Here is a 15,768-nt window from a genome sequence, read left to right on the forward strand (position 1 = left end):
TTTTGAATGTAAGCTCCTCGAAGACGTGACCCCAGTCTTATACCTCTTTGTTTCCCTAGGTCCTAGCATAAGTAGGCACTCAGTAATGCTTACTGAATTGAACTAAGCAGCTTCTCCATAGCTTGTAAGGCTTGGAAGAGGCCAGCATTTTCCTTTACTCATCGAAAATTAAGGTTTTCCAAGCCACACCAACTGAATGGAAGAATAGCAATATAGTAAAATTCACAAATTGGCATCTGTCTGCCTTTATTCCTACTTTGCTGCAATTACCTAAATCCTTGTGTGTCTCCTATAGACTCGAGGAAATGGAGGATTGAAAGAAAGGTAGAGGGATGTGATTACTCTTCTACTGTGTTCCTCAGCCTAGTTTTTTTGCCAGTATTCTTGCCTTCAGGGAACAGCAAGGAGGACAACCTGGATGGAGCAGAAAGAGCACTGGGAAAAGGGATGGAAGGGGAAGTCCAAAAGACAATGGGGAAACCAGATCCTGTAGGGGCTTCTAGGCCATTGTAAGGACTTTGACCAATAAAAGTGAGTCAGATGGGATGCCATAGAAAAGTTTTGGTAGGAGGAGAGATATGGCTTTTTTGGGCTATTTTAACAGTATTTATCACTCTGGGTGCTGTGTTGAAAATGGACTCTAGGGAGGAAAGTATAGAAACAGCTAGACCAGTTGCCACGTGGCTGTTGCCATAATGTATGCCTGTAATATTGGTGACCTGGACTAGGATAGTATCACTAGAGGAATCATGGTCAAATTCAGGATGTATTTTGAGATAGAGCCAATCAAATTATGCCAATTGTCTGGATGGGTGCTGTGAGAGAGAGAAGGATTGGGTTTTTTCACCTGAGCAATTGGAAAGGTAGATTTGCTATATACTGAGACAGGAAGGAATATAAAAGACAAGGTGTAGGGGCAGATGGAGACTTCAGTTTTGCTTTGGCCATGTTAAGTTTCAGATTCCTATTAAATGGAGATGTTGAGTGGATAGTTGGACAAATAGTCTGAAGTTTAGAGGATAGATTCAGACTCTTCCCTGGGAATTGTCACCATGTAGAGTTTACTTAAAGCCATGACATTGAGTGAGATCATCTAAGAAGAGAGTTTACACAATAGAATTCATTTCTTGTTCAAGGAAAATCCATTGTTGTATTCACATTTCGGTACCTCTCCTCCAGTCAGTAACTCAGGCACTTTCCATTTAGTCATACTACTGATCTGGATGTTCTGCATTCCAGCCAGTAGATAAACAAAGAGAAAGATAAATGAGAAAAGCACACCTGCTCTTACTTGTCCCCAAAACTTAGAAGCACCACCTCAGTTTAGGTCACATTTTATTGTTGAGAATCATTCACACTGTCTTGCCTAGCCACAGACTGGGTAATATAGGGGAGCAGGAGAACTGTTTCATGGGCATTATTGTCGGACTTACAGAGTGACAGTGATCCAGGAACTAAAAATTTTCAAAGAATGAAAGTGTGAAAGTGCTGACCTCAGGATCAGATAGATTTTTGCAATAAGATGGGATGATGGGTGTGTTTCTTGGATGACATGAAATTCAAAATGAAGCTCTTTTTTTAGGGAGGAGGTAGAAAAATAGACTGGAGATGGCAACGAGGATCAGGGAAGCCATATACCCCGCTTCCAGGTGCAATTCTGTGCAGGGTTATGGGAGAGAAAACATCAGCTACTTAAGTGGACTCCGCAGAAAGCAGTGTCCTCAGATTGCTTAGAACAAGAAGATGAAGAGTAAATTCAGGGAAAAGTTTTAGGAAGATACAGGAGATTTTGCTAATGATGTATCATGTATTCTAGAGGGCAGAATGGGAAGAGATTTCAGTGTTATTGTGGAATAAGACATGGAGTTACATAGGGATTGTACAGATCTTTTTGGTGATAAGAGTCTGGATGATAAGGAGTGTTCTTAGAAATTTTTGCTTTTCCTGGTGGCTGGTGTAAATGGAGATAAAGGGTGTGAAGGTATTAACCCTGGAGTTTGTCAGGCAGATTTAGGTAGCAAAGCTCTAAGTGTTGGGGGCAGGAGGGACATGGTCTTTCCAGGATCACTCAGGTTGTATAGTATTATTCCAATTTTATAATATATGTATGTGTATCAGGTACAATTCTCAGTCTATAATCAGGTGTGCAAAATGTACCTTTATTTTTCTGTAGCAGAGATACAGAATTTATTTTTGATCCTCAATTCTGCTGGATTAAAGAAGTAGAGTAATGAAAGTCAATTCAGGGTTGCCTAGAGTTGTGTCTGTTTTTCAGGGGGAGGATATTGAGAAAAGAAGCTGACCCTTGTTTACTGGGTTCTCTGGCATCATCCCTTCTCTCAGGCAGTGAGAGTGGAATGCTGGAAGTATCTTTAGAAGTGGGAACCTGAATTGATCTCTTTCTCTCTGAGTATTTGAAACAAATTTGAAGAAATGAAACTTAAGTGATCTATTCAATAAATAATTAAAGTTAGTACTTGTGGGTACTTAAAATGATTGCAATTATATATGCCAACCTAAGTCACCAGACAAAAGAATAATGACATTTTTAGGCCTGGAGTTTTTTTCTTTGCACTGCAGGACCCCCACAGATTAGTCAAGGATCAGAACTTATTTTTCCTGCTCTCCACTTAAAGGAAAAAGGATCAAATGCAGATCAAATAAATACATTTCATGAATTTATTTATGTTAATATTCAGACTATGTACTGTGGTCATAATAGATCAACTGACAACTTCTGTACCAGCAATCAAATAAAATGAGAAGAGTTTGGGGTGTTAGCAAAACAGCTCCTAATTGGTCGTATTTTATTTATTTATTTATCTATTTATGTATTTATTTATTTATTTATTTTTTGAGGAAGATTAGCCATGAGCTAACATCTGCCGCCAATCCTCCTCTTTTTGCTGAGGAAGAATGGCCCTGAGCTAACGTTCGTGTCCATATTACTCCACTGTATATGTGGGATGCCTGCCACAACATGGCCTGATAAGCGGTGTGTAGGTCCGCAGCTGGCATCTGAACTGGTGAACCTGGGCAGAACGTGCGAACTTAACCTCTGAGCCACCAGGCCAGCCCCTGGTCTTATATTTTTACTCTCTCCCTTTTCCAATGATATATTCTTTGTTAACATCAGAATTTTCACTTATAAAGTCAAAATTTTATTACACTTCCCTGCTTAAAACTTTCCACCATTTTCTTGGTATCTTCAGGATAAACTTTATGTTTCTCAGCATGATATTTATGGTCTTTCACAACTGGGCCTTAACTTACCTTTCCAGCACTACCTCTAGTATACTAGTTTCATTTGATGTACAGTATACTTCGCTAACACCAAACTATTTGACATGCACTTTGTGCCTCTGTTCTCTCTGCCTGCAATTCCTTCCTCCTTTGATTTAAGAATTCCACCCCAACCCAATTCTGTGTCACTTCCTTTGTGAAGGCTTTCCTGCTGATACTTGATTGAATTAAGTCAGTCTTGTGTTCCGAGAATATTTTATAGTGTAGCATTCATCATACTCTATGATAATCATATTATTTAATTAAGTCTGTGTCTCCCTCCTAGATTGTAAGCTCTTGGAGGACAGGGATTGTGTCATTTTTTTCAGACCTTACTACAGTGCCCTGGTATTTAGTAAATGGACATTGAATAAAATTTTTGAGTTTTTGATGAAGATTCCTTTCCACCTTCCTTCCCCTTCTCTCTTCCCTTTTTTCTCCTTTCACTTTCCAAAATATATGTGAAGGTTCAAATTCTAGCAGCAATCTGATTAACCACCTTTTAAAATTCATTTTTCTATAATCCCCCTGGTCAGCTCATCTTCAGTTTCTCTCTGAACTCTTATAAGTATAAAGACCGAAGTTCTGGTAAGGACTTACCTGCAGAAGGGGAAACAGTGTGAAGGTACCTGTGAATGGTGAACAAAATATCGACACTAGTTTCAAAGTACTACGTGAAAATCAGCTTCATTATTTTAGAGTTGAACTTTGAATAATTTGATCTTTTTATTGAACCTTAGTCCTGGGTGTAAAATATGTGGAAAACACTACCAGTCTGGGCAAGAGTTGCAGCTATATGCAGAAAGACTACCTCTTTCAACCTAAAAATTCTTGATGCTCGTCCAAGACCTTATGACATTATCTGGAAGAGCTTTAGCTCTTAGTCTGCCCTGTGCTGTGATTTCTGGTGGTGGATAGTGTTGGTTGTGGGTGTACACACACTAAGAAAGTTAGGGAAGTTCAAACTTTTTGTTGTTGTTTTATTTTGGAATTGAGGCCAGGGTGGAAGAATGTTAATGGTCTCAGTGGGTCAATGTGGTAATCTATATATAACCTGAAGGGTAGATTCTGGAGACATTCATATCTTTGCTTTACTACTTACAATGAGATGGATCAGTGATCCCTCTCTCTCTTTTTTTCTCTTCTTCCTTCTTCATCTTTATACTTGCTTAAGAGACAGTCTAATCCCCGCCCCAGCCCATGGTTTTCCAGTGAGATTTAGGCAGCCTTTAATGTTTACCTTCTGGAAGTCATGGATGAGAAAATGGAAACCTGAATAGCTGAAATGATTCTAAGATCACATATCCTGAATTGGTAGAATAAAAAACAGTACCTAGCTTTCCTGCTTCCTAGTTCATGCTTTGAGGAAACTTTATTAAAAGTATTTATCCCAGTGGTGTCTGAAATTCTACCACTAGAGAGTTTTTTGTTTTGTTTTTTAAATCTTAAAGTTTTGCACATATATTTGTAAGCTCCATGAGGACTGAGACCATGTGTATTTTGTTCACCATGGAACTCCCACTTCCTAATATGGACTCTAAAACATAGTAGGTTTTCCATAAGTAGTTTTTGAATGATTGTTTTGCATGTTGAAATTGAGATATTTTCTGCCTTCCTCCCTCCTTAGCTTCTTTCCTCTCTTCCTCCCTTTCTCCCTGCCTTTCTCCCTCCTTTCCTCCCTTCCTTCCTTCCTTCCTTTTTTGGTGAGCAGAATTCTCTGATTTTTCCCTATTAACATTTATTAATTCTGTAATAAAAGTGTTTCAAAAAATATACCATACATTGGCAAGAGAACACCTTAAGCCCATGAACAAGTAACACTTTATCCTAGTCTTTTATGACATCTTTGTAAACAAGATCATGAAATATGATGGTGCATACCACTCATGCCAAGGCCTGGTTTCTCTTCAAGGGCTTTACCCTTCTTTCTCCTTCAGATGCCTGCACAAAACCTGAGAAAGTATGCCTTTCTACACAGCCTAGGGTCCACCACTCAGTTTATAGCTTCTGAAAACTTGCGATGAAACTACTCTATAGCTCTGCTTCAGATCCCACTAAATCATTTCTCTCTTTCCCAAGCTTACAACTCTTTATCTCTTAGTAAGCCTCAATTTCTCTTATGAGCTCTTTTTGATAGTCGTCTTCTCTCTTTGCCTATGATTGTTTAAAGCATGCTGGTTCTCCAGGATGATCTACAACTTGAATTTGCAAGGCCTATTCTCAGGTTTTTTATTTTTATTGTTTAAGTTTCCTTTTAGGTAATTCAACTTTGGTTAAGGCACCTGGCCTCTGGCATTATGTTGTCTTGGCTATGAATACATGGCTGAACAGCTTGATTTCCCATGAATATAAAAGAGAAATAAAGATTGGCACACTTTTCTTCTTGGTGATTACTGACAATTTCAAAAACATAAGCCATAAATGTGTACTTTACACAAGGTACATTTTTTAAAAAAAATGTCAAATAGAAGGGGTGGAGCAAAATGGCGGGGTGAGCTGACCCGGGATTCTCTCCCTTCCAAAATACAACAAAGGATTGGAAAAACTGAATTTCAGAGAATAAATCTAATGCCGACACGTTAGAGACCTACAATACCAAGAAGGCAGAGATCATAAACCTTACTTCCGGCCTCAGAGGCGCTGGAACGGTAGGAGAGAACATCGTTCCCTCCCCTAGAGTCTGCGATTGCTGCTGCATGGGTTGGGAAGGAGCGAGGAAGTGGCCACGCGACCGGGGATCATCCAGGACTCCTGCTGCTGGTTCAGTGGAAACCCGCTTATGCGGGGAAAGCTTCCGGCCGTGGGGACCCCATAAACCCAGGGCCTCGGGAGACCAGAGAACAGAACTGATCTGAATCCAGATCAGCGCTGGAGAATAGCAGGCCCTCCCTCCCGGCAAAGCCACTGGGCGCAGCCATCTTGCCTGAAGGCAGAGAGCTCATAACATGTGGCTCTCGACCACCATCTGGTGGCTACAGTCTGTAACTGCAACCGAATTCTACCACCATGCGAAAAAACTGCTCCTCTACCATCCAGCAATTTATAAAAGCCCCAGACCAGAAGGAGAACAATAAAAACCTAGAATTAAGTCCTGAGGACTTGGAATTAGGTAAACAGTGATTATGAGTTCAGAGCAACTATAATAAAAATACTCAATGAGGTAGAGAGAAAGATAGAGAAACAAGCCACGTTCTGGAGTTACTTCACAAAAGAGATTGAAATCATAAAGAAGAATCAAACAGAATTACTTGAGATGAAAAACACAATGGACCAGATAAAAAAGAATACGGATTCCCTGAATGCCCATGTAGACACCATAGAAGAGCAAATTAACATAATTGAAGAAAGACAGGCTGAGTGGCTCCAGACAGAGGAAGAAAGAGAACTAAGAATTAAAAAAACGAGGAAAATCTCCAAGAGATAGTGGATTCAATGAGGAGTAAGAACATAAGGATCATAGGAATTCCCAAGAATATGGAAAAGGAAAATGGAGCAGAAAGTGTGCTTAACGATATTATTGAAGAGAACTTCCCAAATCTAGGGACAGACACAGAAATGTGCGTAAAGGAAGATTTCAGATCTCCTAGATTTGCCAATGTAAAAAGACCTACTGTAAGGCACATAGTAGTAAAATTGGCAAGAAGGAAAGATAAGGAAAGAATACTCAGGGAAGTACGAAAAAAGAAGAGAATAACCTTTAAAGGAGCCCCTATCAGACTGTCAGCGGATTTCTCTACAGAAACCTTACAAGCTAGGAGAGAATGGAGTGACATATTCAAAGCTTTAAAAGATAAAAAGCTTCAGCCAAGAATACTCTATCCAGCAAGAATTTCCTTCAGATATGAGGGAGAAATTAAATCTTTTCCAGACAAACAAAAGTTAAGGGAATTTGTAACTAAAAGCCCTCTACTACAAGAAATCCTCAAGAAGTCTCTCATACCTGAAAAAAGAAAAAAGGGAGAAAGGGGTCACAATCCACAGACTAGGGAGACCGATGGGTAGAACCAGAACAGGATAGCAAATATTCAACTATAGCATTAGGGTAAAGGTAAGGAAACTACAAAAGCAAGGATGATCTTATCACTCTAACTACCAATTAATAAGACGAGTTGGAATATGAAATGAAAATAATTATTTAGGAGGGGAAGAGCAAAGGGTCTAAATCAGTATTGGTCAAGTAAGTAAGAGACCACCAGAGAATAGACTATATTATACACAAGATTCTAAATAGAAACTTCAAGGTAGACACTAAAATAAAGTACAGAACAGAGTCACAAATCATAAATAAGGAAAAATCTAAGAAACCCAGCATAAGAAATTGCAGTATTAAATGGGTAGTCTAAAGCACACAGGAAAAGAAACACAGGAAAACAAGATAATGAGCGACAGATTGACAGCATTAAGTCCACATGCATAAATAATCACTCTCAATGTGAACGGATTGAACTCTCCAATAAAAAGACACAGAGTGGCAAAATGGATTAAAGAACAATATCCAACAATTTGTTGCCTCCAAGAAACACACCTCAGCCCCAAGGACAAACCACAGGCTCAGGGTGAAGGGGTGGAGGACAATACTTCAAGCTAATAGCAAGGAAAAAAAGGCAAGTGTTTCAATTCTTATATCAGACCAAGTGGATTTCAAAATAAGACAGGTAAAGAGAGACACAGAGGGACAATATATAATGATCAAAGGGACACTTCATCAAGAAGAAATAACGCTTATAAACATCTATGCACCCAACACAGGAGCACCAAGATTCATAAAGCAATTATTAACAGACCTAAAGGAAGATGTTAAAAACAACACAATAATAGTAGGGGACCTCAACACCCCACTCACATCAATGGACAGATCATCCAGACAGAAAATCAACAAGGAAATAGTGGAGTTAAATGAAACACTAAAACAATTGGACTTAATAGACATATATAGATCACTTCACCCTAAAACAGCTGAATACACATTCTTCTTAAGTGCACATGGAACATTCTCAAGGATAGACCATATGTTGGGAAACAAGGCATGCCTCTACAAATTTAAAAAATTGGAATAATAACCAGCATCTTCTCCGATCATAGTGCTATAAGGCTAGAAATTAATTACAAGAAAAAAGCTGAGAAAGGCACAAAGACAACACACTACTGAACAAGCTACGGATCATTGAAGAAATTAAAGAAGAAATAAAAAAATACCTGGAAACAAATGAAAATGATGGCATGCCATACCAACTCATATGGGATACAGCAAAAGCTGTATTAAGAGGAAAATTCATCGTAATACAGGCACATCTTAACAAACAAGAAAAATCCCAAATAAGCAATCTTAAAGTACACGTAACTGAACTAGAGAAAAAAGAACAGATAAAGCCCAAGTCAGCAGAAGGAGAGAATTAATAAAAATCAGAGCAGAAATAAATACTATTGAAACGAAAAAGGCAGTAGAAAGGATCAATGAGACAAAGAGCTGGTTTTTTGAGAAGATAAATAAAATTGACAAACCACTGGCCAGACTTACAAAGAAAAAAAGGGAGAAAGCTCAAATAAACAAAATCAGAAATGAGCGAGGAGAAATAACAACAGACTCTGCGGAAATACAACAGATTATAAGAGAATACTACGAAAAACTATATGCCAACAGAATGGATAACCTAGAGGAAATGGATAAATTCTTGGACTCCTACAATCTCCCAAAGCTCACTCAAGAAGAGGCAGACAATTTGAACAGACCAATCACAAGGAAAGAGATTGAAACAGCAATCAAAAACATCCCAAAGAATAAAACCTCAGGACCAGATGGCTTTCCTGGGGAATTCTACCAAACTTTCAGAGAGGATTTAATACCTATCCTTTTCAAGCTATTCCAAAAAATTAGGGAAGATGGAACACTTCCTAACACATTCTATGAGGCCAACATCACGCTGATACCAAAACCGGACAAGGACACCACGAAAAAAGAGAACTACAGGCCAGTATCACTGATGAATATAGATGCAAAAATTCTAAACAAAATTTTGGCAACCAGAATTCAGCAATACATCAAAAGATTCATACATCATGATCAGGTGGGATTCATACCAAGGACACAGGGATGGTTCAACATCCGCAAATCAATCAATGTGGTACAGCACATCAACAAACTGAGGAATAAAAACCACATGATCATCTCAATAGATGCAGAGAAGGCATTTGACAAGATCCAACAGCCATTTATGATGAAAACTATGAACAAAATGGGCGTAGAGGGAAACTACCTCAACATAATAAAGGCCATATACGACAAACCCATAGCCAACATCATACTCAATGGGCAAAAACTGAACACCATCCCCCTGAAAACAGGAACGAGACAAGGATGCCCTCTATCACCACTCTTATTTAACACAGTACTGGAGGTCCTGGCCAGAGCAATCAGGCAAGAAAAAGGAATGAAAGGAATCCAAATAGGGAGGGAAGAAGTGAAACTCTCGCTGTTTGCAGACGACATGATCTTACATATAGAAAACCCCAAAGAATCCACTGGAAAACTGTTAGAAGTAATCAACAGCTACAGCAAAGTTGCAGGGTACAAAATCAATTTGCATAAATCAGTAGCATTTCTATACTCCAGTAATGAACCAACAGAAAAAGAACTCAAGAATACAATACAATTCACAATCGCAAAAAAAGAATAAAATACCTTGGGGTAAATTTAACTAGGGAAGTGAAGGACCTATATAATGAAAATTACAAGGCCTTTCTGAGAGAATGGGATGACGACATAAGGAGATAGAAAGACATTCCATGTACATGGATTGGAAGAATAAACATAGTTAAAATGTCCATTCTACGTAAAGCAATCTACAGATTCAACGCCATCCCAATCAGAATCCCAATGACATTCTTTACAGAATTAGAACAAAGAATCCTAAAATTCATATGGGGCAACAAAAGACCCCGAATTGCTAAAGCAGTCCTGAGAAAAAAGAACAAAACGGGAGGCATCACAATCCCTGACTTCAAAACATACTACAAAGCTACAGTCATCAAAACAGCATGGTACTGGTACAAAAACAGGTGCACAGATCAATGGAACAGAATTGAAAGCCCAGAAATAAAACCACACATCTATGGACAGCTTATCTTTGACAAAGGAGCTGAGGGCATACAATGGAGAAAAGAAAGTCTTTTCAGCAAATGGTGCTGGGAAAACTGGAAAGCCACATGTAAAAGAATGAAAATTGACCATTCTTTTTCACCATTCACCAAAATAAACTCAAAATGGATCAAAGACCTAAAGGTGAGACCTGAAACTATAAGGCTTCTGGAAGAAAACGAAGGCAGTACACTCTTTGACATCAGTCTTAAAAGGATCTTTTCAGACATGCCTTCTCAGAGAAGGGAAACAATAGAAAGAATAAACAAATTGGACTTCATCAGACTAAAGAGCTTCTTCAAGGCAAATGAAAACAGGATTGAAACAAAAAAACAACCCACTAACTGGGAAAAAATATTTGCAAGTCATATATCTGACAAAGGCTTAATATCCATAATATATAAAAAACTCTCACAACTCAACCACAAAACATCAAACAACCCAATCAAAAAATGGGCTGGAGACATGAACAGACATTTCTCCAAAGAAGATATCCAGATGGCCAATAGGCACATGAAAAGATGCTCATCATCGCTGATCATCAGGGAAATGCAAATCAAAACTACACTGAGATATCACCTTACACTCGTTAGAATGACAAAAATATCTAAAACTAATAGTAACAAATGTTGGAGAGGTTGCGGAGAAAAAGGAACCCTCATACACTGCTGGTGGGCATGCAAACTGGTGCAGCCACTATGGAAAACAGTATGGAGATTCCTCAAAAAACTAAAAATAGAACTACCATACGATCCAGCCATCCCACTACTGAGTATTTATCCAGAGAGCTTGAAGTCAGCAATCCCAAATATCCTATGCACCCCAATGTTCATTGCAGCATTATTTACAATAACCAAGACGTGGAAGCAACCTAAGTGGCCATCAACAGACGAATGGATAAAGAAGATGTGGTACATATATACAATGGAATACTACTCAGCTGCAAAACAGAACAAAATCATTCCATTTGCAATAACGTGGATGGACCTTGAGTGAATTATGTTAAGTGAAATAAGCCAGCTAGAGAAGGATGATCTGTGTATGACTCCGCTCACATGAGGAATTTAAAATTATGGACTAAGAACAGTTTAGTGGATGCCAGGGGAAAGGTGGGGTGGGGGGTGGGCACAAAGGGTGAAGTGGTGCACCTACAACACGAATGACAAACATTAATGTACAACTGAAATTTCGCAAGATTGTAACCTATCATTAACTCATTAAAAAAAATGTCAAATAATGTGCTGTTAAGGAATGGTTTTAAGAAGGTACACATATGACTTTTTTTCTTTTTTAAAAGATAGTGATTGATTGATTCGACTAATATTTACTTATCAATACTATATTATTTCAAGGTGCTACATGAAATAAAAAGACAAAGTAAACCTGAATTGTCCTTTCAGTGAAATGAATACTATCCTGGTGTCAGCACTATACTGAATAAAGTGCATAAACATATAAATTTATTGTTAGAAGTCTTATGTTTAAAGGAAAAATTGCTATAGGAATTTTTTTTTGTTACTCTCCTATTAGAAGTTATCCTCCCTATTGACCAAGGACTAAACTGGACCTGTTTTTACGATAGCACCTCTATAAGCTTTTACACAGCAGATGTTAAAAACCTGAAATAGAAAGGACTTAATTCTGAGAAGCACTTACTATGAGAACTGAATTTTATTATTGTAGCTGAACAGATGTTTTTTGGTTCTTGCATATCATGAAGTAACCCTGTTATTGTGAGAATCTTGAACTTCAAGAACATAAGCCATTCGATATCAAATGTCAGTATTTGGTACCATTGGTTCATGCATACTGTAGAAGTTATCATTTAACCAATGACATTATTACTCAAATCTTCAAAATAAGAACAGAGGTTTTTGACATACTGTCATTGAGTAATTGTTACCAGGTTCCAGTTCTACCATAAGAAGGTGAAGGAATGGTCTGATATAAATCATTGATTGATATGTACAGACAAAAAATATAGTCATTTAATTCTGTGTCTTGGGGTCTCTAGCTTTAGGCTTTTTCAGTCAACTCTGTCTAATTGGTGTTATGTTAATAAATACGTACATAAAGGTTATTTCTTATTGGAAGAGTAAGATTAGTAGGAGGTAGAACCCAGAATGTATCTTCAAGGTCCACCATTAACCACTCCCACTTACTGCTGTACCATATCACTATGGTCTGCTGTTACTTTTGGAGAGACAAATATTCAAATGTTTAATATTATACCATGAAGAATTAAATATATTATACAGAATTATGTCAAAATTCTGTGAGATTAGAGAGGAAGGACCAAGTCTAATTTAGGGAAATCAGTGACCATTTCTCAGAGGAAATGGCATTTAAGGTAGAACAAAAGCAATAGGTTGATTGTGGTAGAAGAGGAGGGTAACTGTGTTTCAGATCTAGTAACCTTCAAGTTTGTTTCTATACATTATAATCAGTTAATTTTTATGATCACTATTCCTTGTATTTGAAGTACTTTCATGAACTGTTTTTGTGTACATTAAAACATTTGAAGTGAATAGTATTCTTGACTTTAGATAGAAGTATTATAAACTTCTGTTACTTGGATTGAATTGCTTTCCCCAGATCATATGGCAAGTGGCACAGCTAGAGTATTAATTCAAGTTGACTTCTGGTACTGTGCTTTTTCCATGGCACAGAAATGAAGGAATAAGGTGATATCAAGTTGGTTGGTGCATGCCTAAGAAATGATTGTTGGTTTCACTAAATTGCAACTAAGAACTGTGGCAGGATTTTACATTATAAAATTAATTTTCTAGTTTGTTTTAAATTAGCAAAATTTTTAATAAATACAGTAGAGAATGGAATTTAAAATTTGATTTTTTTACTGTATAACTTTTTCTTTTATGTAATGACATATTTCTTTTGGGTACCATCAAAATCAGTTTTTAAAATTGAGAAATTGTTTACATCAGCTTTTGTTATCAGGAAAATTCACATATGAGAAAACCCATTTCCTATCAATTTTGGATGAATCAAGTGCTTTGTAGATGAATTTCCTTTTTTTCAAGTAAAATTTTTATTGAGGTATTAACTTTATGCTGAGAAATGGACTGATTGTTAGGTTACAACATAATGAATTTTCACAAAGTGAACATGGAGAACATTACTTTTGCTCCACAAATCCACTTCCCAATCACTTATCCCTGACAAGAGTAACCAGTGCGCTCCTGACTTTTAACAGATTAGTTTTGCTTATCAGTAATTGTGTAAGATAAAACAATGTAATATGATATTTTATAATCTCATATAAAAGTTTTAATTTTAAGCGAGGAAAGAAATAGTCTTGAAAATATTTTCTGTATATATTTGTGAAACTCTAAGGTACATTTCTGTTAAATAACTAGTTCTTCTCATACTTAGAATCCAGACCATTGTCAGTTCCTGTTAAAGCCATGCTGAATATATCTGAAGGAGGTAGAAGTCCTGAAGAAAGAATGAAAGAATTTATTGGAGTAATATGGAATGCGGTAAAGAGTCTCACACTGCAGGTAAAATAAAAGTTAAAAATATCATGGTTTTAATTTCTATCATCCTTTCTAATTTTCTCACTAGTAACATGCATGTATACTATCTCATTTCCATAATTTAGATGAAAACTGTTGGTGCACTTTGTATATTATTAACAAAATTATATGAAACATATTATATGCTATTCCTGATATAGTTATAAAAATACACAAATTTTGAGATGTTCCTTGAATTAAAAAAATTAATTCTACTTTTTGTTTCTTTTAAGCATTATTTAAAAGATTTTAAATGTTCACCATATAATTCACATTTTTCTCTCACTGCTGAGATAAAATCTTAGTTGGAATTAAAAGGATTATCTACTTACTTATTTTCCATACCTAATCACAAATTAAATATGAAAATTATTTTATTGTTATTAAATTTTCTTCACACTTATTTTCACTTTAAAGTACACATAATTTAATCTTATTGAATTACCCTCCTCCCCAATCATATTTTACCTGATGAAAATACACAATTAAATGCTTATCTAATTTCATAGGATTTAGGTAAAAGTAACTCAGCAATTTTTAAGTTTTAAGTTTTTGTGTAGAATTTTTCCTCTTTGAAATATGATGTAAAAGACTGATATTAGAGGCATCTTTATAGAATTTTGTCTGTACCGGACAGTAATATCTCAGTACTGGAGCCTTTCACTTCTGTTTAAGTTGTAGAAAATTGTGAAGGAAAGTTGCTCCCACTTTAAGAACAAGAGCAAGGTAGATGATGTACAAATTATGCTAGGATACTTTATCGACAGGAACTGCAAGATAATACATATGTACTGTTTTTACCTGCTATATTGGTGATAATTTGTTACACAACATAGAAAATTAATACAGACAGATATAGACATCTTATGCATGGCTATAATATAGTGTGATCAGTATAATGAACACTTACCTGTCAAAAACAGTTTTTAGGGGTCAGCTCCATGGCCTCGTGCTTAAGTTTGGTGTGCTCTTCTTTGGCACCTTGGGTCTGGTTCCCAGGCATGGACCTATACTGCTTGTTGCCGGCCACGCTGAAGCAGTGACCCACATACAAAGTAGAGGAAGACTGGCACAGATGTTAGCTCAGGGTGAATCTTTGTCAAGCAAAAAGAGGAAGATTGGCAACAGATGTTAGCTCAGGGCAAATCTTCCTCAGTAAAAAAAAGACAGAACAAAGACAGTTTTTAGAAATATATCTACAAACAGCTCTAGTTGCTTAGTATCAGTCAGTGAATGTGATTAATTGACTAATACATGCTGTCTAATACAAGAGTCAGTAACCTGGATTTTGGCATTCCTTTACAGCTTGTCTTTTCTGAGCAGGCAGCTTATAAGAAAATTAAGAGTGGGAGACAGAGAGCATGTCTTGTCATTCTTTTGTTGTTGTTTTAACTCTTAGTTGGCCGGAAATATGACTTTTTCACAGATACCAGCTGTGTCTCACCAATCTCAGTCAGGATGAGGCCTTTTACTATTAATATTACCCTATTGTTGCTTGTGTTGACTCACCTATCCTCCTCCTGTAGCGTTTCCTTTTATGCTGTGGGGGCATCAGATAGGACAGATGAGACAACATGAATGCAGGAACATTTAGTGCCTTTACATTGTCTGTGATTGTAGAAGCAGAAAATACACAGTACTTTCAAGATGTTGCTAAACATTTATGTTCAGTGTTAGTCTCTTTAATCTATATAAAACTCTGTCTCCTTATGATGGTTTTCCTTGTGTATCACTCAGTCCTCCTCTAAACACTTACCCATGCCCTCCTTCGTGGTAGAGCTAACTAGATTATGTGTGTTTGTGCTCCTGATGACT

At 37.0% G+C, this 15,768-nt stretch overlaps 1 protein-coding gene across 20 annotated transcripts in view; it reads left to right on the forward strand.

Annotated features, from left to right (window-relative positions):
- Nucleotides 1-15,768, forward strand: part of VPS13B (vacuolar protein sorting 13 homolog B) — a 777,539-nt gene that overhangs the window by 345,539 nt on the left and 416,232 nt on the right. For all 20 annotated transcript variants that reach the window (XR_011421645.1, XR_011421647.1, XR_011421646.1 and 17 more), the window contains one exon: nt 13,811-13,938. Coding sequence is in view for 16 of the 20 variants with exons in the window: in XM_005613228.4 (XP_005613285.2) it covers nt 13,811-13,938 (128 nt within the window). In the remaining 4 variants the exon portion in view is untranslated. The remainder of the gene's footprint in view (nt 1-13,810; nt 13,939-15,768) is intronic.

The sequence above is a fragment of the Equus caballus genome, chromosome 9 (genome assembly GCF_041296265.1).
Source record: "Equus caballus isolate H_3958 breed thoroughbred chromosome 9, TB-T2T, whole genome shotgun sequence".
Classification (NCBI taxonomy): Eukaryota; Metazoa; Chordata; class Mammalia; order Perissodactyla; family Equidae; genus Equus; species Equus caballus.